This window comes from Coregonus lavaretus, assembly GCF_964263955.1.
Source record: "Coregonus lavaretus genome assembly, contig: HAP1_SCAFFOLD_336, whole genome shotgun sequence".
NCBI lineage: Eukaryota > Metazoa > Chordata > Actinopteri > Salmoniformes > Salmonidae > Coregonus > Coregonus lavaretus.
The window spans coordinates 252,478-275,599 of NW_028162029.1; the positions used below are offsets into that span (position 1 = coordinate 252,478).

The 23,122-nt window shown below is 44.8% G+C and overlaps 2 protein-coding genes across 2 annotated transcripts in view; both read right to left on the minus strand.

The window, feature by feature from the left end:
- The window catches only part of LOC311119728 (uncharacterized protein), a gene marked incomplete at both ends in the record, with an annotated part of 60,361 nt that extends 37,820 nt beyond the window's left edge, over positions 1 to 22,541 (minus strand). The window contains one exon of the mRNA XM_084194390.1: positions 22,394 to 22,541. Coding sequence (XP_084050516.1) covers positions 22,394 to 22,541 — 148 coding nt within the window. The remainder of the gene's footprint in view (positions 1 to 22,393) is intronic.
- Positions 89 to 15,956, minus strand: LOC311119721 (uncharacterized protein; the record flags this gene model as incomplete). The annotated part of the gene is made up of 5 exons (XM_084194384.1): positions 89 to 382; positions 13,351 to 13,460; positions 13,657 to 13,793; positions 14,006 to 14,479; positions 15,914 to 15,956. 5 exons carry the CDS (start codon positions 15,954 to 15,956, stop codon positions 250 to 252), a joined length of 897 nt encoding a protein of 298 aa, XP_084050510.1. The 3' UTR covers positions 89 to 249.
- Positions 22,542 to 23,122: the final 581 nt, after the last annotated feature.

A 23,122-nucleotide genomic window follows, 5' to 3' on the forward strand; every position in this document is an offset into this window, starting at 1 on the left:
TAACCGCAGAATTTGTATTTATTGTTAATTTAACTAGGCAAGTCAGTTAAGAGCAAATTATAGATACAAGGTATCAGTGCTCATCGTTACACAACAAGTCGGAAATCACAAATTCAACAATGAGCGGTTTGGAAGGAATCAGTGGCTAACTGCAAGCGTTGCACATCACTCGCTATTTTGTTTGGTCCAAGTCTGGGTTTAAGGATTTAAAACATCTGTCTGAAATGGTCTCTAGCAGTACAGAGAATCCTATTTCTCACAGATCCATCTGTATTGATCGGAACAGCCAGAGTCCCACCATGCTCCTGAGTCTGATGACCAGGAGTAGAAAAACGCACAGTTCTCAGCTACACCACCATTAGGCTCTCCACTGTTCCAATACCTGTAGAAGAAACAACACATAGAATCAGGCTGTCCACTGTTCCAATACCTGTAGAAGAAATAACACATAGAATCAGGCTGTCCACTGTTCCAATACCTGTAGAAGAAACAACACATAGAATCAGGCTGTCCACTGTTCCTGTACCTGTAGAAGAAACAACACATAGAATCAGGCTGTCCACTGTTCCAATACCTGTAGTAGAAACAACACATAGAATCAGGCTGTCCACTTTTCCAGTACCTGTAGAAGAAACAACACATAGAATCAGGCTGTCCACTGTTCCAATACCTGTAGAAGAAACAACACATACAATCAGGCTGTCCACTGTTCCTGTACCTGTAGAAGAAACAACACATAGAATCAGGCTGTCCACTGTTCCAATACCTGTAGTAGAAACAACACATAGAATCAGGCTGTCCACTTTTCCAGTACCTGTAGAAGAAACAACACATAGAATCAGGCTGTCCACTGTTCCAGTACATGTAGAAGAAAAAACACATAGAATCAGGCTGTCCACTGTTCCAGTACCTGTAGAAGAAACAACACATAGAATCAGGCTGTCCACTGTTCCAATACATGTAGAAGAAAAAACACTTAGAATCAGGCTGTCCACTGTTCCAATACCTGTAGAAGAAACAACACATATAATCAGGCTGTCCACTGTTCCAATACCTGTAGAAGAAACAACACATAGAATCAGGCTGTCCACTGTTCCAACATCTGTAGAAGAAACAAAACATAGAATCAGGCTGTCCACTGTTCCAATACCTGTAGACGAAACAACACATAGAATCAGGCTGTCCACTTTTCCAGTACCTGTAGAAGAAACAACACATAGAATCAGGCTGTCCACTGTTCCAGTACCTGTAGAAGAAACAACACATAGAATCAGTCTGTCCACTGTTCCAATACCTGTAGAAGAAACAACACATAGAATCAGGCTGTCCACTGTTCCAATACCTGTAGAAGAAACAACACATAGAATCAGGCTGTCCACTGTTCCAACACCTGTAGAAGAAAAAACACATAGAATCAGGCTGTCCACTGTTCCAATACCTGTAGAAGAAACAACACATAGAATCAGGCTGTCCACTTTTCCAGTACCTGTAGAAGAAACAACACATAGAATCAGGCTGTCCACTGTTCCAGTACCTGTAAAAGAAGAAACAACACATAGAATCAGGCTGTCCACTGTTCCAGTACCTGTAGAAGAAACAACACATAGAATCAGGCTGTCCACTGTTCCAATACCTGTAGAAGAAACAACACATAGAATCAGGCTGTCCACTGTTCCAATACATGTAGAAGAAAAAACACATAGAATCAGGCTGTCCACTGTTCCAATACCTGTAGAAGAAACAACACATAGAATCAGGCTGTCCACTTTTCCAATACCTGTAGAAAAAACAACACATAGAATCAGGCTGTCCACTGTTCCAACACCTGTAGAAGAAACAAAACATAGAATCAGGCTGTCCACTGTTCCAATACCTGTAGAAGAAACAACACATAGAATCAGGCTGTCCACTTTTCCAATACCTGTAGAAGAAACAACACATAGAATCAGGCTGTCCACTGTTCCAGTACCTGTAGAAGAAACAACACATAGAATCAGGCTGTCCACTGTTCCAATACCTGTAGAAGAAACAACACATATAATCAGGCTGTCCACTGTTCCAATACCTGTAGAAGAAACAACACATAGAATCAGGCTGTCCACTGTTCCAATACCAGTAGAAGAAACAACACATAGAATCAGGCTGTCCACTGTTCCAATACCTGTAGAAGAAACAACAAATAGAATCAGGCTGTCCACTGTTCCAATACCTGTAGAAGAAACAACACATAGAATCAGGCTGTCCACTGTTCCAATACCTGTAGAAGAAATAACACATAGAATCAGGCTGTCCACTGTTCCAATACCTGTAGAAGAAACAACACATAGAATCAGGCTGTCCACTGTTCCTGTACCTGTAGAAGAAACAACACATAGAATCAGGCTGTCCACTGTTCCAATACCTGTAGAAGAAACAACACATAGAATCAGGCTGTCCACTTTTCCAGTACCTGTAGAAGAAACAACACATAGAATCAGGCTGTCCACTGTTCCAGTACCTGTAGAAGAAACAACACATAGAATCAGGCTGTCCACTGTTCCAATACATGTAGAAGAAAAAACACTTAGAATCAGGCTGTCCACTGTTCCAATACCTGTAGAAGAAAGAACACATAGAATCAGGCTGTCCACTGTTCCAATACCTGTAGAAGAAACAACACATATAATCAGGCTGTTCACTGTTCCAACACCTGTAGAAGAAACAAAACATAGAATCAGGCTGTCCACTGTTCCAACACCTGTAGACGAAACAACACATAGAATCAGGCTGTCCACTTTTCCAGTACCTGTAGAAGAAACAACACATAGAATCAGGCTGTCCACTGTTCCAGTACCTGTAGAAGAAACAACACATAGAATCAGGCTGTCCACTGTTCCAACACCTGTAGAAGAAACAACACATAGAATCAGGCTGTCCACTGTTCCAATACCTGTAGAAGAAACAACACATAGATTCAGGCTGTCCACTTTTCCAGTACCTGTAGAAGAAACAACACATAGAATCAGGCTGTCCACTGTTCCAGTACCTGTAGAAGAAACAACACATAGAATCAGGCTGTCCACTGTTCCAGTACCTGTAGAAGAAACAACACATAGAATCAGGCTGTCCACTGTTCCAATACCTGTAGAAGAAACAACACATAGAATCAGGCTGTCCACTGTTCCAATACATGTAGAAGAAACAACACATATAATCAGGCTGTCCACTGTTCCAATACCTGTAGAAAAAACAACACATAGAATCAGGCTGTCCACTGTTCCAACACCTGTAGAAGAAACAACACATAGAATCAGGCTGTCCACTGTTCCAATACCTGTAGAAGAAACAACACATATAATCAGGCTGTCCACTGTTCCAGTACCTGTAGAAGAAACAACACATAGAATCAGGCTGTCCACTGTTCCAATACCTGTAGAAGAAACAACACATATAATCAGGCTGTCCACTGTTCCAATACCTGTTAAAGAAACAACACATAGAATCAGGCTGTCCACTGTTCCAATACCAGTAGAAGAAACAACACATAGAATCAGGCTGCCCACTGTTCCAATACCTGTAGAAGAAACAACACATATAATCAGGCTGTCCACTGTTCCAATACCTGTAGAAGAAACAACACATAGAATCAGGCTGTCCACTGTTCCAATACCTGTAGAAGAAACAACACATAGAATCAGGCTGTCCACTGCTCCAATACCTGTAGAAGAAACAACACATATAATCAGGCTGTCCACTGTTCCTGTACCTGTAGAAGAAACAACACATAGAATCAGGCTGTCCACTGTTCCAATACCTGTAGAAGAAACAACACATAGAATCAGGCTGTCCACTTTTCCAGTACCTGTAGAAGAAACAACACATAGAATCAGGCTGTCCACTGTTCCAGTACCTGTAGAAGAAACAACACATAGAATCAGGCTGTCCACTGTTCCAGTACCTGTAGAAGAAACAACACATAGAATCAGGCTGTCCACTGTTCCAATACATGTAGAAGAAAAAACACATAGAATCAGGCTGTCCACTGTTCCAATATCTGTAGAAGAAACAACACATAGAATCAGGCTGTCCACTGTTCCAATACCTGTAGAAGAAACAACACATATAATCAGGCTGTCCACTGTTCCAACACCTGTAGAAGAAACAAAACATAGAATCAGGCTGTCCACTGTTCCAACACCTGTAGACGAAACAACACATAGAATCAGGCTGTCCACTTTTCCAGTACCTGTAGAAGAAACAACACATAGAATCAGGCTGTCCACTGTTCCAGTACCTGTAGAAGAAACAACACATAGAATCAGGCTGTCCACTGTTCCAATACCTGTAGAAGAAACAACACATAGAATCAGGCTGTCCACTGTTCCAATACCTGTAGAATAAACAACACATAGAATCAGGCTGTCCACTGTTCCAACACCTGTAGAAGAAACAACACATAGAATCAGGCTGTCCACTGTTCCAATACCTGTAGAAGAAACAACACATAGAATCAGGCTGTCCACTTTTCCAGTACCTGTAGAAGAAACAACACATAGAATCAGGCTGTCCACTGTTCTAATACCTGTAGAAGAAACAACACATACAATCAGGCTGTCCACTGTTCCTGTACCTGTAGAAGAAACAACACATAGAATCAGGCTGTCCACTGTTCCAATACCTGTAGTAGAAACAACACATAGAATCAGGCTGTCCACTTTTCCAGTACCTGTAGAAGAAACAACACATAGAATCAGGCTGTCCACTGTTCCAGTACATGTAGAAGAAAAAACACATAGAATCAGGCTGTCCACTGTTCCAGTACCTGTAGAAGAAACAACACATAGAATCAGGCTGTCCACTGTTCCAATACATGTAGAAGAAAAAACACTTAGAATCAGGCTGTCCACTGTTCCAATACCTGTAGAAGAAACAACACATATAATCAGGCTGTCCACTGTTCCAATACCTGTAGAAGAAACAACACATAGAATCAGGCTGTCCACTGTTCCAACATCTGTAGAAGAAACAAAACATAGAATCAGGCTGTCCACTGTTCCAATACCTGTAGACGAAACAACACATAGAATCAGGCTGTCCACTTTTCCAGTACCTGTAGAAGAAACAACACATAGAATCAGGCTGTCCACTGTTCCAGTACCTGTAGAAGAAACAACACATAGAATCAGTCTGTCCACTGTTCCAATACCTGTAGAAGAAACAACACATAGAATCAGGCTGTCCACTGTTCCAATACCTGTAGAAGAAACAACACATAGAATCAGGCTGTCCACTGTTCCAACACCTGTAGAAGAAAAAACACATAGAATCAGGCTGTCCACTGTTCCAATACCTGTAGAAGAAACAACACATAGAATCAGGCTGTCCACTTTTCCAGTACCTGTAGAAGAAACAACACATAGAATCAGGCTGTCCACTGTTCCAGTACCTGTAAAAGAAGAAACAACACATAGAATCAGGCTGTCCACTGTTCCAGTACCTGTAGAAGAAACAACACATAGAATCAGGCTGTCCACTGTTCCAATACCTGTAGAAGAAACAACACATAGAATCAGGCTGTCCACTGTTCCAATACATGTAGAAGAAAAAACACATAGAATCAGGCTGTCCACTGTTCCAATACCTGTAGAAGAAACAACACATAGAATCAGGCTGTCCACTGTTCCAATACCTGTAGAAGAAACAACACATAGAATCAGGCTGTCCACTGTTCCAACACCTGTAGAAGAAACAAAACATAGAATCAGGCTGTCCACTGTTCCAATACCTGTAGAAGAAACAACACATAGAATCAGGCTGTCCACTTTTCCAATACCTGTAGAAGAAACAACACATAGAATCAGGCTGTCCACTGTTCCAGTACCTGTAGAAGAAACAACACATAGAATCAGGCTGTCCACTGTTCCAATACCTGTAGAAGAAACAACACATATAATCAGGCTGTCCACTGTTCCAATACCTGTAGAAGAAACAACACATAGAATCAGGCTGTCCACTGTTCCAATACCAGTAGAAGAAACAACACATAGAATCAGGCTGTCCACTGTTCCAATACCTGTAGAAGAAACAACAAATAGAATCAGGCTGTCCACTGTTCCAATACCTGTAGAAGAAACAACACATAGAATCAGGCTGTCCACTGTTCCAATACCTGTAGAAGAAATAACACATAGAATCAGGCTGTCCACTGTTCCAATACCTGTAGAAGAAACAACACATAGAATCAGGCTGTCCACTGTTCCTGTACCTGTACAAGAAACAACACATAGAATCAGGCTGTCCACTGTTCCAATACCTGTAGAAGAAACAACACATAGAATCAGGCTGTCCACTTTTCCAGTACCTGTAGAAGAAACAACACATAGAATCAGGCTGTCCACTGTTCCAATACATGTAGAAGAAAAAACACTTAGAATCAGGCTGTCCACTGTTCCAATACCTGTAGAAGAAAGAACACATAGAATCAGGCTGTCCACTGTTCCAATACCTGTAGAAGAAACAACACATATAATCAGGCTGTTCACTGTTCCAACACCTGTAGAAGAAACAAAACATAGAATCAGGCTGTCCACTGTTCCAACACCTGTAGACGAAACAACACATAGAATCAGGCTGTCCACTTTTCCAGTACCTGTAGAAGAAACAACACATAGAATCAGGCTGTCCACTGTTCCAGTACCTGTAGAAGAAACAACACATAGAATCAGGCTGTCCACTGTTCCAACACCTGTAGAAGAAACAACACATAGAATCAGGCTGTCCACTGTTCCAATACCTGTAGAAGAAACAACACATAGATTCAGGCTGTCCACTTTTCCAGTACCTGTAGAAGAAACAACACATAGAATCAGGCTGTCCACTGTTCCAGTACCTGTAGAAGAAACAACACATAGAATCAGGCTGTCCACTGTTCCAGTACCTGTAGAAGAAACAACACATAGAATCAGGCTGTCCACTGTTCCAATACCTGTAGAAGAAACAACACATAGAATCAGGCTGTCCACTGTTCCAATACCTGTAGAAGAAACAACACATAGAATCAGGCTGTCCACTGTTCCAACACCTGTAGAAGAAACAAAACATAGAATCAGGCTGTCCACTGTTCCAATACCTGTAGAAGAAACAACACATAGAATCAGGCTGTCCACTTTTCCAATACCTGTAGAAGAAACAACACATAGAATCAGGCTGTCCACTGTTCCAGTACCTGTAGAAGAAACAACACATAGAATCAGGCTGTCCACTGTTCCAATACCTGTAGAAGAAACAACACATATAATCAGGCTGTCCACTGTTCCAATACCTGTAGAAGAAACAACACATAGAATCAGGCTGTCCACTGTTCCAATACCAGTAGAAGAAACAACACATAGAATCAGGCTGTCCACTGTTCCAATACCTGTAGAAGAAACAACAAATAGAATCAGGCTGTCCACTGTTCCAATACCTGTAGAAGAAACAACACATAGAATCAGGCTGTCCACTGTTCCAATACCTGTAGAAGAAATAACACATAGAATCAGGCTGTCCACTGTTCCTGTACCTGTAGAAGAAACAACACATAGAATCAGGCTGTCCACTGTTCCAGTACCTGTAGAAGAAACAACACATAGAATCAGGCTGTCCACTGTTCCAATACATGTAGAAGAAAAAACACTTAGAATCAGGCTGTCCACTGTTCCAATACCTGTAGAAGAAAGAACACATAGAATCAGGCTGTCCACTGTTCCAATACCTGTAGAAGAAACAACACATATAATCAGGCTGTTCACTGTTCCAACACCTGTAGAAGAAACAAAACATAGAATCAGGCTGTCCACTGTTCCAACACCTGTAGACGAAACAACACATAGAATCAGGCTGTCCACTTTTCCAGTACCTGTAGAAGAAACAACACATAGAATCAGGCTGTCCACTGTTCCAGTACCTGTAGAAGAAACAACACATAGAATCAGGCTGTCCACTGTTCCAACACCTGTAGAAGAAACAACACATAGAATCAGGCTGTCCACTGTTCCAATACCTGTAGAAGAAACAACACATAGATTCAGGCTGTCCACTTTTCCAGTACCTGTAGAAGAAACAACACATAGAATCAGGCTGTCCACTGTTCCAGTACCTGTAGAAGAAACAACACATAGAATCAGGCTGTCCACTGTTCCAGTACCTGTAGAAGAAACAACACATAGAATCAGGCTGTCCACTGTTCCAATACCTGTAGAAGAAACAACACATAGAATCAGGCTGTCCACTGTTCCAATACCTGTAGAAGAAACAACACATATAATCAGGCTGTCCACTGTTCCAATACCTGTAGAAAAAACAACACATAGAATCAGGCTGTCCACTGTTCCAACACCTGTAGAAGAAACAACACATAGAATCAGGCTGCCCACTGTTCCAATACCTGTAGAAGAAACAACACATATAATCAGGCTGTCCACTGTTCCAGTACCTGTAGAAGAAACAACACATAGAATCAGGCTGTCCACTGTTCCAATACCTGTAGAAGAAACAACACATAGAATCAGGCTGTCCACTGTTCCAATACCTGTTAAAGAAACAACACATAGAATCAGGTTGTCCACTGTTCCAATACCAGTAGAAGAAACAACACATAGAATCAGGCTGCCCACTGTTCCAATACCTGTAGAAGAAACAACACATATAATCAGGCTGTCCACTGTTCCAATACCTGTAGAAGAAACAACACATAGAATCAGGCTGTCCACTGTTCCAATACCTGTAGAAGAAACAACACATAGAATCAGGCTGTCCACTGCTCCAATACCTGTAGAAGAAACAACACATATAATCAGGCTGTCCACTGTTCCTGTACCTGTAGAAGAAACAACACATAGAATCAGGCTGTCCACTGTTCCAATACCTGTAGAAGAAACAACACATAGAATCAGGCTGTCCACTTTTCCAGTACCTGTAGAAGAAACAACACATAGAATCAGGCTGTCCACTGTTCCAGTACCTGTAGAAGAAACAACACATAGAATCAGGCTGTCCACTGTTCCAGTACCTGTAGAAGAAACAACACATAGAATCAGGCTGTCCACTGTTCCAATACATGTAGAAGAAAAAACACATAGAATCAGGCTGTCCACTGTTCCAATATCTGTAGAAGAAACAACACATAGAATCAGGCTGTCCACTGTTCCAATACCTGTAGAAGAAACAACACATATAATCAGGCTGTCCACTGTTCCAACACCTGTAGAAGAAACAAAACATAGAATCAGGCTGTCCACTGTTCCAACACCTGTAGACGAAACAACACATAGAATCAGGCTGTCCACTTTTCCAGTACCTGTAGAAGAAACAACACATAGAATCAGGCTGTCCACTGTTCCAGTACCTGTAGAAGAAACAACACATAGAATCAGGCTGTCCACTGTTCCAATACCTGTAGAAGAAACAACACATAGAATCAGGCTGTCCACTGTTCCAATACCTGTAGAAGAAACAACACATAGAATCAGGCTGTCCACTGTTCCAACACCTGTAGAAGAAACAACACATAGAATCAGGCTGTCCACTGTTCCAATACCTGTAGAAGAAACAACACATATAATCAGGCTGTCCACTGTTCCAATACCTGTAGAAGAAACAACACATAGAATCAGGCTGTCCACTGTTCCAATACCTGTAGAAGAAACAACACATAGAATCAGGCTGTCCACTTCTCCAATACCTGTAGAAGAAACAACACATATAATCAGGCTGTCCACTGTTCCTGTACCTGTAGAAGAAACAACACATAGAATCAGGCTGTCCACTGTTCCAATACCTGTAGAAGAAACAACACATAGAATCAGGCTGTCCACTGATCCAGTACCTTTAGAAGAAACAACACATAGAATCAGGCTGTCCACTGTTCCAGTACCTGTAGAAGAAACAACACAAAGAATCAGGTTGTCCACTGTTCCAATACATGTAGAAGAAAAAACACATAGAATCAGGCTGTCCACTGTTCCAATATCTGTAGAAGAAACAACACATAGAATCAGGCTGTCCACTGTTCCAATACCTGTAGAAGAAACAACACATATAATCAGGCTGTCCACTGTTCCAACACCTGTAGAAGAAACAAAACATAGAATCAGGCTGTCCACTGTTCCAACACCTGTAGACGAAACAACACATAGAATCAGGCTGTCCACTTTTCCAGTACCTGTAGAAGAAACAACACATAGAATCAGGCTGTCCACTGTTCCAGTACCTGTAGAAGAAACAACACATAGAATCAGGCTGTCCACTGTTCCAATACCTGTAGAAGAAACAACACATAGAATCAGGCTGTCCACTGTTCCAATACCTGTAGAAGAAACAACACATAGGATCAGGCTGTCCACTGTTCCAACACCTGTAGAAGAAACAACACATAGAATCAGGCTGTCCACTGTTCCAATACCTGTAGAAGAAACAACACATAGAATCAGGCTGTCCACTTTTCCAGTACCTGTAGAAGAAACAACACATAGAATCAGGCTGTCCACTGTTCCAGTACCTGTAGAAGAAACAACACATAGAATCAGGCTGTCCACTGTTCCAGTACCTGTAGAAGAAACAACACATAGAATCAGGCTGTCCACTGTTCCAGTACCTGTAGAAGAAACAACACATAGAATCAGGCTGTCCACTGTTCCAATACCTGTAGAAGAAACAACACATATAATCAGGCTGTCCACTGTTCCAATACCTGTAGAAGAAACAACACATAGAATCAGGCTGTCCACTGTTCCAACACCTGTAGAAGAAACAACACATAGAATCAGGCTGTCCACTGTTCCAATACCTGTAGAAGAAACAACACATAGAATCAGGCTGTCCACTGTTCCAGTACCTGTAGAAGAAACAACACATAGAATCAGGCTGTCCACTGTTCCAATACCTGTAGAAGAAACAACACATAGAATCAGGCTGTCCACTGTTCCAATACCTGTAGAAGAAACAACACATATAATCAGGCTGTCCACTGTTCCAATACCAGTAGAAGAAACAACACATAGAATCAGGCTGTCCACTGTTCCAATACCTGTAGAAGAAACAACACATATAATCAGGCTCTCCACTGTTCCAATACCTGTAGAAGAAACAACACATAGAATCAGGCTGTCCACTGTTCCTGTACCCGTAGAAGAAACAACACATAGAATCAGGCTGTCCACTGTTCCAATACCTGTAGAAGAAACAACACATAGAATCAGGCTGTCCACTTTTCCAGTACCTGTAGAAGAAACAACACATAGAATCAGGCTGTCCACTGTTCCAGTACCTGTAGAAGAAACAACACATAGAATCAGGCTGTCCACTGTTCCAGTACCTGTAGAAGAAACAACACATAGAATCAGGCTGTCCACTGTTCCAATACATGTAGAAGAAAAAACACATAGAATCAGGCTGTCCACTGTTCCAATATCTGTAGAAGAAACAACACATAGAATCAGGCTGTCCACTGTTCCAATACCTGTAGAAGAAACAACACATAGAATCAGGCTGTCCACTGTTCCAACACCTGTAGAAGAAACAAAACATAGAATCAGGCTGTCCACTGTTCCAATACCTGTAGACGAAACAACACATAGAATCAGGCTGTCCACTTTTCCAGTACCTGTAGAAGAAACAACACATAGAATCAGGCTGTCCACTGTTCCAGTACCTGTAGAAGAAACAACACATAGAATCAGGCTGTCCACTGTTCCAGTACCTGTAGAAGAAACAACACATAGAATCAGGCTGTCCACTGTTCCAATACCTGTAGAAGAAACAACACATATAATCAGGCTGTCCACTGTTTCAATACCTGTAGAAGAAACAACACATATAATCAGGCTGTCCACTGTTCCAATACCTGTAGAAGAAACAACACATAGAATCAGGCTGTCCACTGTTCCAACACCTGTAGAAGAAACAACACATAGAATTAGGCGGTCCACTGTTCCAATACCTGTAGAAGAAACAACACATATAATCAGGCTGTCCACTGTTCCAGTACCTGTAGAAGAAACAACACATAGAATCAGGCTGTCCACTGTTCCAATACCTGTAGTAGGAACAACACATAGAATCAGGCTCTCCACTGTTCCAATACCTGTAGGAGAAACAACACATAGAATCAGGCTGTCCACTGTTCCAATACCTGTAGAAGAAACAACACATAGAATCAGGCTGTCCACTGTTCCAATACCTGTAGAGGAAACAACACATATAATCAGGCTGTCCACTGTTCCAATACCTGTAGAAGAAACAACACATAGAATCAGGCTGTCCACTTTTCCAGTACCTGTAGAAGAAACAACACATAGAATCAGGCTGTCCACTGTTCCAGTACCTGTAGAAGAAACAACACATAGAATCAGGCTGTCCACTGTTCCAGCACCTGTAGAAGAAACAACACATAGAATCAGGCTGTCCACTGTTCCAATACCTGTAGAAGAAACAACACATATAATCAGGCTGTCCACTGTTCCAATACCTGTAGAAGAAACAACACATATAATCAGGCTGTCCACTGTTCCAATACCTGTAGAAGAAACAACACATAGAATCAGGCTGTCCACTGTTCCAACACCTGTAGAAGAAACAACACATAGAATTAGGCTGTCCACTGTTCCAATACCTGTAGAAGAAACAACACATATAATCAGGCTGTCCACTGTTCCAGTACCTGTAGAAGAAACAACACATAGAATCAGGCTGTCCACTGTTCCAATACCTGTAGTAGGAACAACACATAGAATCAGGCTCTCCACTGTTCCAATACCTTTAGGAGAAACAACACATATAATCAGGCTGTCCACTGTTCCAATACCTGTAGAAGGAACAACACATAGAATCAGGCTGTCCACTGTTCCAATACCTGTAGAGGAAACAACACATATAATCAGGCTGTCCACTGTTCCAATACCTGTAGAAGAAACAACACATAGAATCAGGCTGTCCACTGTTCCAATACCTGTAGAAGAAACAACACATAGAATCAGGCTGTCCACTGTTCCAATACCTGTAGAAGAAACAACACATAGAACCAGGCTGTCCACTGTTCCAATACCAGTAGAAGAAACAACACATAGAATCAGGCTGTCCACTGTTCCAATACCTGTAGAGGAAACAACACATAGAATCAGGCTGTCCACTGTTCCAATACCTGTAGAAGAAACAACACATAGAATCAGGCTGTCCACTGTTCCAATACCTGTAGAAGAAACAACACATAGAATCATGCTGTCCACTGTTCCAGTACCTGTAGAAGAAACAACACATAGAATTAGGCTGTCCACTCTGAGCCTACTACTCCAGACAGTGATTTCATGGTAACACAGAACTCATTAAATGTCTTACGTTGTGGTCAGTGGTGTGTCGTCCACCCATTTCCAGGTCCCCTCAGTAACAGAGTCAGTCAGACCAATCCAGACATATTTCTTTACTCCACATAACCAATTGACAAATGTCTGTAGTTGTGGGAGAGAGACAACATTGTTAATACATAGCCATTACCTCTTTCTCTCTCTCTCTCTCTCTCTCTCTCTCTCTCTCTCTCTCTCTCTCTCTCTCTCTCTCTCTCTCTCTCTCTCTCTCTCTCTCTCTCTCTCTCTCTCTCTCTCTCTCTCTCTCTCTCTCTCTCTCTTCTCTCTCTCTCTCACACACCTGTTTGTCTTGGCTGTTGATGATCACCAGGTCTGCTCCTCTACCTATGCAGTCCTGTCTGCTCTTCTCCCAGTTGTTCTTCTCAGTAGAGATGTAGTAACAACTGCTACCAAGCTTCTTCCATCCTTGAGGACACTCTATAAGTTGAAAATGTCTCGCTTTAGTCACCTTAATATCACATTGAATTAAGTCTCAATCAAACACTCAAGGAAGACAGGGCACTAACTAATGGTCGGTTTGGAAGTCATAGATTTTTCCTTTAATGGAAGTTGAATTGCCTGTTTGTAAGTGGCATGTGAACTGATACAGAGACTGTCAAACAGAACAGTCAATAGACAATTTCCCTCACCTTTCTCAACCAAAGATTGTTTCAGACGTTCTGTCTCTTTCTGTAATTGGTCTCTCTCTTTGGTCAGGGTGTTGTAGCTGGTCTGTAACTGGTTTCTCTCTTTGGTCAGGGTGTTGTAACTGGTCTGTAGCTGGTCTCTCTCTTTGGTCAGGGTGTTATAGCTGGTCTGTAGCTGGTCTCTCTCTTTGGTCAGGGTGTTGTAGCTGGTCTGTAGCTGGTCTCTCTCTTTGGTCAGGGTGTTATAGCTGGTCTGTAGCTGGTCTCTCTCTTTGGTCAGGGTGTTGTAACTGGTCTGTAGCTGGTCTCTCTCTTTGGTCAGGGTGTTGTAACTGGTCTGTAACTGGTCTCTCTCTGTAGTCAGGGTGTTGTTGCTGGTCTGTTGCTGGTCTCTCTCTTCAGTCAGGTTGTTGCCGCTGGTCTGTAACTGGTCTCTCTCTTTGGTCAGGGTGTTGGATCTGGTTAATTGGTTTCGCTCTGTGAAATAATACCATCAACGACCAAGGTAACAGTGGAAAAGTTAATCTATCATTACCAGGGTTGGGTTCAATTGCATTTAAATTCCAGTCTATTCAGGAAGTACACTGGAATTCCAAGTCCAATTCTCTTCAATATTTTTCAATGAGGACAATGTGGAATTGGAATTGGAATTTGGTGTACTTTCTGAATTGAATTGAATGGAGTTGAAATGGAATTGATCCCTGATCATTACACCACTGATGATTAAGAGAAAGTTTGATTGAGAACATATCAAACTCACGGTAGAGCAACAGGCCTATGATCCCAGCCAATAGGAGAACACACAGCAGACCCAGACTCACTGCAGCAGCTCCAGAGTATCTCTTCCACCACTGATAAAACACTGAAGCACAAATTATTACCATAAGAACTTGCTCTTTATCAGCGTTGTATTTGCATCGACTTTTGTGTCCATTTGCTCTTTGTAAACAACAGGTGTAGGCTAATAGTGAAATGACTTACGGGTCCTTCTCCAACAATGCAGAGTTAAAGATACAACATTTAAAATAGTGATACAAGGAACAGAGAAGATGTCACGGTTTCGGCCGAGGCTGCTCCTTCTCCTTGTTCGGGCAGGCTTCGGCGGTCGTCGTCTCCGGAGTACTAGCTGCCACCGTTCTATGTTTCTATGTTTGATTGGTTTTGTCTGTTTTGTTACACCTGTTCCTTGTTAGTGTTCATTATGCGTCCTATTTAGTTCTCTTGAGTTTGGTCAGGTGTTGTGTGTAATTGTTCGATGTCACGTGTTGTGTTAGTTCGTTGTTCTGTTCTCTCTGTATATTTTCGTTAGAGAGAGTCCCGCACTTTGTGCGCCTTTATTTTGTACTTTACCATTGTGCGTAAAGTTCGCCTGTTGCCTGTTGCCGTGGTTTACTTGTTCTTTGGACTTCACTAAAGACGTCTGTTCGAAACCTCTGTGTGTCCTGCGTGTGATTCTACGCTACCTCTACACTCAACCCTGACATAATTACACACCATTACAATGGAATCAGCAGGAGCAACCGCACCCACGGAGATCATCGAGGAGCGCCTTCGTGGACAGGAGGACAGGATTAACCAAATCGGGCACGCTCTGGACAGAGTTATGAACACCCTCCATCGATGGGAGACCAGCGGGGTACCCACACCCCCACCTACCACACCATCACCATCGGTCAGCCCGCCTGTCCAACTTCCGGAACCCAGTGGGATTCGGCTCTCGCTCCCGAGGGCGTACGACGGCACCGCTGCCGGGTGTCAGGGGTTCCTGTTGCAAGTTGAACTCTACCTCGCCACCGTACACCCGGCGCCCTCGGGACACGAGAGCGTTTCCGCCCTCATCTCCTGTCTCACCGGCAAGGCGTTGGAGTGGGCCAACGCCGAATGGAGGAGAATAGACGCCGCAACTATCACCTATGCGGAGTTCTCCCGCCTCTTCCGTGCAGTGTTTGACCATCCACCGGAGGGGAAGGCGGCGGGGGAGCGTCTATTCTACCTCCGGCAGGGGATGAGGAGCGCTCAGGAGTTTGCACTGGAGTTCCGGACTCTAGCGGCAGATGCAGGGTGGAATGAGCGGGCCCTCATAGACTACTTCCGCTGCAGCCTCCGGGAGGACGTCCGTAGAGAGTTGGCGTGCAGGGATACCACGCTTTCGTTTGACCAATTGGTTGACATGGCCATTCGGCTGGACACCCTGCTCGCCACCCGCGGGCGTCCCGGGTGGGGGTCGCCCATTCCACCCTCCAGCACCTCCGAGCCGAGCCCTATGGAGCTCGGAGGTGCTGGCGCTAGAGAACGGAGGAGAAGGAGCCCGAGGGGGGCCGTCCCCTGCACCAACTGTGGCCGTGGAGGGCACACCGCGGCTAGGTGCTGGGGAGGGTCTCCTGGTGGAAGAGAAGGCAGGCCACACATTGGGGAGTCCTCCCAGGTGAGTAGGCGCCCCACTTACCCAGAGCTTTCTGTCGTACACATAACCATACCTGTTTGTTTTCCACAGGTTGCACCTCGTTCCCAGCATAAGGCGCTAGTAGATTCAGGCGCAGCTGGGCATTTTGTAGATCGCAAATTCTGTGTAGAGTTAGGGATCCCTCTCCTTCCGGTAAATAATCCTTTCCCTGTACATGCCCTAGATAGCCGTCCGTTAGGATCCGGGTTGATTAGGGAGGTCACAGTGCCACTTAGGATGGAGACGCAGGGGGGTCATGAGGAGACGATTCAGCTCTATCTGATCGACTCTCCTGCATATCCGGTGGTGCTGGGGCTTCCCTGGTTGATTACACATGATCCTACTATTTCGTGGCGAGAGAGGGCTCTTAAGGGGTGGTCTGCCCAGTGTGAGGGGCTATGTCTGGGTGTTTCCGTAGGGGCGACCTCGGTGGAGAGTCCGAACCAAATGCCCGCAATGCACATTCCCCCCGAGTATGAGGATTTGGCACTCGTGTTTAGCAAGATGAGAGCGGCGCAAATGCCGCCTCATAGACAGGGGGATTGTGCGATAGACCTCCAGGCAGGAGCTGCGCTCCCACGGAGCCATGTGTATCCTTTGTCACAAGAGGAGAAGAGGGCAATGGAGACATACATTGCCGAGTCTCTGAGACAGGGATACATACGGCCCTCCACTTCACCTGCGTCCTCGAGCTTCTTTTTTGTGAAGAAAAAGGATGGAGGTTTGCGCCCGTGTATTGATTACCGCGGTCTCAATCAGATTACTGTGAAATATAGTTATCCACTCCCTCTGATTGCGACTATGACGGAGTCATTACACGGGGCACGGTTCTTCACAAAATTGGACCTCAGGAGCGCATATAACTTGGTGCGCATTAGAGAGGGCGATGAATGGAAGACAGCATTTAGTACTACCTCCGGTCATTACGAGTATCTCGTTATGCCATACGGGTTAATGAATGCTCCATCAGTCTTCCAATCCTTTGTAGATTAGATTTTCCGGGACATGCAGGGGCAGGGAGTAGTCGTGTACATAGACGATATTCTGGTGTACAGTTCTACCCGAGCCGAGCATGTAGCCCTGGTGCGCCGAGTGTTGAGGAGGCTGTTGGAGCACGACCTGTATGTCAAGGCAGAGAAATGACTGTTCTTCCAGGAGTCGGTCTCCTTTTTGGGATATCAGTTGTCTGCGTCAGGGGTGAAGATGGAGGTTGACCGTGTGTCAGCCGTGCGTAATTGGCAAACCCCAACCACGGTTAAAGAGGTGCAGCAGTTCTTGGGTTTTGCGAATTACTACCGGAGGTTTATCCAGGGTTTTGGGCAGGTGGCAGCTCCCATAACGTCCCTTCTGAAGGGGGGTCCGGTGCGCTTGCGGTGGTCAGCTGAGGCGGACAGGGCTTTTGGGAGACTGAAGGACCTGTTTACCTCGGCTCCGGTGCTGGCGCACCCGGATCCCGCTTTACCATTCCAAGTGGAGGTGGACGCGTCTGAAGCCGGTATCGGGGCCGTTCTCTCATAACGGTCCGGCACACCACCTAAACTCCGCCCCTGTGCTTTTTATTCGAAAAAGCTCAGTCCGGCGGAGCGTAATTATGACATAGGGGACAGGGAGCTGTTAGCCGTGGTACAAGCCCTAAAGGTGTGGAAGCATTGGCTTGAGGGGGCTCAACACCCTTTTCTCATTTTGACTGACCACCGTAACCTGGAATACATTCGGGCAGCTAGGAGACTGAATCCTCGCCAGGCTCGGTGGACTATGTTTCTAGCCCGGTTCGTGTTTAAAATCACTTACATCCCTGGGTCCCAGAACGGGAAGGCAGATGCCCTGTCTCGGCGGTATGACACGGAGGAGAGGTCCGTTGAGCCCACTCCCATACTACCTAAGTCTTGTCTGGTGGCACCGGTGGTATGGGAGGTCGATACGGAGATCGAGCGGGCGTTACACACCGACCCTAGCCCTCCACAGTGTCCGGTGGGTCGGACGTACGTCCCGCTCGAGGTCCGGGATCGACTCATTTATTGGGCTCACACGTCACCCTCCTCTGGGCATCCAGGTATTGGCCGGACAGTGCACTGCCTTAGCACAAAGTACTGGTGGCCAACGTTAGCCATGGATGTGAGGATTTATGTCTCCTCCTGCTCGGTGTGTGCCCAGTGTAAGGCGCCCAGACACTTGCCCAGGGGTAAGTTACAACCCCTGCCCGTTCCACAACGACCCTGGTCTCACCTCTCGGTGGATTTTGTTACAGACCTTCCCCCCTCACAGGGGAATACCACCATCCTGGTCGTTGTGGATCGGTTCTCGAAGGCCTGTCGTCTCCTTCCCATGCCGGGTCTTCCTACTGCCCTACAGACCGCTGAGGCTCTATTTACCCACGTCTTCCGGCATTACGGGGTACCCGAGGATATAGTGTCTGATCGAGGCCCCCAGTTTACCTCCAGAGTCTGGAGAGCGTTTATGGAACGGTTGGGGGTTTCGGTGAGCCTTACCTCGGGTTACCACCCGGAGAGTAATGGGCAGGTCGAACGTGTCAACCAGGATGTGGGTAGGTTTCTGAGGTCGTATTGCCAGGGCCGGCCGGAGGAGTGGGCGAGATATGTTCCCTGGGCCGAGATGGCACAGAACTCTCTCCGCCACTCCTCCACTAAACTAACCCCTTTCCAGTGTGTGTTAGGGTACCAGCCGGTTCTGGCACCTTGGCATGAGAGCCAGATCGAGGCCCCTGCGGTGGATGAGTGGGTGCGGCGCTCGGAGGAGACGTGGAACGCTGCACACATCCATCTGCAGCGAGCCATCCGTCGACATAAGACGAGCGCCGATCTCCACCGCAGTGAGGGGCCAGTGTACGCACCTGGAGATCGAGTCTGGCTCTCGACCAGAAACCTGCCCCTCCGCCTGCCCTGCCGGAAGCTGGGTCGGCGGTTTGTGGGGCCTTTTAAGGTCCTGAGGAGATTGAACGAGGTGTGTTACAGGTTACAACTGCCCATTGATTACAAGAATATTAACCCCTCGTTCCATGTGTCTCTCCTCAGGCCGGTGGTAGCTGGTCCACTCCAGGACTATGAGATAGAAGAGACTCCTCCGCCCCCGTTGGACATCGAGGGGGCTCCGGCGTACACTGTTCGGTCCATCCTAGATTTGAGACGCCGGATGGGGGGTCTCCAATATCTCGTGGAGTGGGAGGGGTACGGCCCGGAGGAGCGGTGCTGGGTGCCGAGGAGGGACATCCTAGACCCGTCTCTTCTGACCGAGTTCCATCGTGGTCATCCCACGCGCCCTGCTCCGCGTCTTTCTGGTCGTCCCCGAGGCCGGGGTCGGCGCACGGCTGGAGCCGCTCGTCAAGGGGGGGGTACTGTCACGGTTTCGGCCGAGGCTGCTCCTTCTCCTTGTTCGGGCAGGTTTCGGTGGTCATCTTCTCCGGAGTACTAGCTGCCACCGTTCTATGTTTCTATGTTTGACTGGTTTTGTCTGTTTTGTTACACCTGTTCCTTGTTAGTGTTCATTATGCGTCCTATTTAGTTCTCTTGAGTTTGGTCAGGTGTTGTGTGTAATTGTTCGATGTCACGTGTTGTGTTAGTTCGTTGTTCTGTTCTCTCTGTATATTTTTGTTAGAGAGAGTCCCGCACTTTGTGCGCCTTTATTTTGTACTTTACCATTGTGCGTAAAGTTCGCCTGTTGCCTGTTGCCGTGGTTGACTTGTTCTTTGGACTTCACTAAAGACGTCTGTTCGAAACCTCTGTGTGTCCTGCGTGTGATTCTACGCTACCTCTACACTCAACCCTGACAGAAGAATAACAAGTCAAAATAAGTCTATTAGTGCAGTAGTGTAGTATTGTATATTACAGTGCATTCGGAAAGCATTCAAACCCCTTGACTTTTCCCACATTTTCTTATGTTACAGCCTTATTCTAAAATGTATTTTTTTTAAAATTAAAAATCATCAATCTACACACAATACCCTGTAATGATAAAGCAAAAACCGTTTTTTAAAATGTTTGCAAATTTATAATTTATAAAAATATGAAATATTACATTTACATAAGTATTCATACCCTATACTCAGTACTTTGTTGAAGCACTTTTGGCACCGATTACAGCCTCGAGTCTTCTTGGGTATGACGCTACAAGCTTGGCACACCTGTATTTGGGGAGTTTCTCCCAGTCCTCTCTGCAGATCCTCTCAAGCTCTGTCAGGTTGGATGGGGAGCGTCACTGCACAGCTATTTTCAGATCTCTCCAGAGATATTCGATCAGGTTCAAGTCCGGGCTCTGGCTGGGCCACTCAAGGACATTCAAGACTTGTCCAGAAGACACTCATATGTTGTCTTGGCTGTGTGCTTAGGGTCGTTGTCCTGTTGGAATGTGAACCTTCGCCACAGTCTGAGGTCCTGAGTGCTCTGTAGCAGGTTTTCATCAAGGATCTCTCTGTACTTTGCTCCTTTCATCTTTCCCTCGATCCTGACTAGTCTCCCAGTCCCTGCCACTGAAACCCCCCCATGTATTTATCCCCTTATTTTAGGCACTAAACTATCTCCATATATACTTCCATAAATGTTTTAAACTGGTTCCGGGGACCTTCAGAGTCTTGTGAGGCTTGTGGACGTCCTAAATGGAGAACCCCATCACATTTGTGAGTCTCATCTTTCAATAGAGTGGTTTTAATAGTTTGTAGGCCAAACCGTTCGGACGCTACATACGATTTTGTGAGAGGACCGATTTTCAGGATGTCTCATGGTCTGACAAACACCGCTTTAGCTCTGCCAACTTCAACTGCAGATGCGGAAGGGCGATATCGGTGGATGTAGTGGATTGAGACGCAGCCCACGCTAAAAAACATATATCTTTCTTAAACTAACGGATTTTGATGGGGATTTTTGTACTATGTTAATTAGATTTCCGTTGGGTCGCGACCATTGTAGGCTAAGGATTAACATGATTTTTGAATGACTACCTCATCTCTGTACCCCACACATACAATTATCTGTAAGGTCCCTCAGTCAAGCAGTGAATTTCAAACACATTTTCAATCACAAAGACCTGGGTGGTTTTCCAATGCCTCGCAAAGAAGGGCACCTTTTGGTAGATGGGTACAAAAAAAAGCAACCAGTCTCTACAAAGCTACAGGCCTCCTTTCAAACTAAGTTGCTAGAAAGGAAGGAAACAGCTCAGGGATTTCACCATGAGGCCAATGATGACTTTAAAACAGTTACAGAGTTTAATGGCTGTGATAGGAGAGAACTGAGGATGGATCAACATTGTAGTTACTCCACAATACTAACCTAAATGACAGAGTGAAAAGGAAGCTTGTACAGAATAAAAATATTCCAAAACATGTTTGCAACAGCAAATAATGTTGCAAAGCAATTCACTTTTTGTCCTTAATAAAAAGTGTTATGTTTGGGGCAAATCCAATACAACACATTACTGAGTCCCACTCTCCATATTTTCAATCATAGCGGTGGCTACGTCATGTTATGGATATGCGTGTAATCGTAAAATCCTAGAGGAAAATCGGGTTCAGTCTGCTTTCCACCAGACACTGGGAGATGAGTTTGCAGTTACAGTTTTGACTTAAATCTGTTTGAAAATCTCTGGCAAGACTTGGAAATGGTTGTCTAGCAATGATCAACAAACAATTTGACAGAGCTTATTGAATTTTGAAAATAATAATGTGCAAATATTGAACAGTCGAGGTGTACAAAGCTCTTAGAGTCTCACCCAGAAACTCACAGCTGTAATCGCTGCCATTGACACAGGGGTGTGAATATTGATGTAAATGAAAAATGTCTGTATTCATGTGTGTGTGGGCATATGTCGTGTGTGTGCGTGTGTGTGTATGTGTGTGTGTGTGTGTGTGTGTGTGTGTGTGTGTGTGTGTGTGTGTGTGTGTGTGTGTTGGGGTGTAAGTATGTGTCAGTATCAAGCACCATACCAGGATAAACTGTTACCTGATTGTTGATCACCAACTCCATCCTTCCTGCAGGGCTTGATGGGTGTTTCGTTGGTGTATATACAATCATCAATATCCATGGTCTTTATTTCATTAGGTTTTTTGCCTTTAAATCCATCTCTGTTTTCATAGATTGCCTCGGACATCTTTACAGACTTGTGCTCAAATGCAGTAACTTCTACTCTTGTAACTTCTACTCTTGTAACTTCTACTCTTGTAACTTCTACTGTTCTACTACTTCTACTTATTTAACTACGCTGTCTCCTGTGTGACATTGGCACCAGAGTGAAGAGTTATTCAGAGATGTTTACTCACACTTCTCCTTTCTTCTTCCGGGGAGGGATAGAGGGAGAGAGGGAGGTCTAAATGTCTAAGGTTTTCACAAATATTTTCTTTCTCTCTCCATCTCTCTCCTTCCATATCTGTCTTTCTGTGTCTCTCTCTGTATCTCCCTCTCTCTCCCCCCACTCTGTCTGTTGTCTGTTTGTCTGTTTGTGATGAACTGCAGATAGTTAGATGCAAGACTGTTCTTCACACCGCTGCAACGTGATAGCTGCAGGACCTAAACAGCTTAGTCTGACGCTTCACACACATTTCACCTTGAACACCATCGATGGCCATGTAGAGTTATTTTAATCTATGCTGTCTCAGTGAGAAGAGTTATTCAGAGATATGGGTTAGAATGTATGTCTGCATCTTTCTCAGGAGGTTTTAGAGCGGCGATATC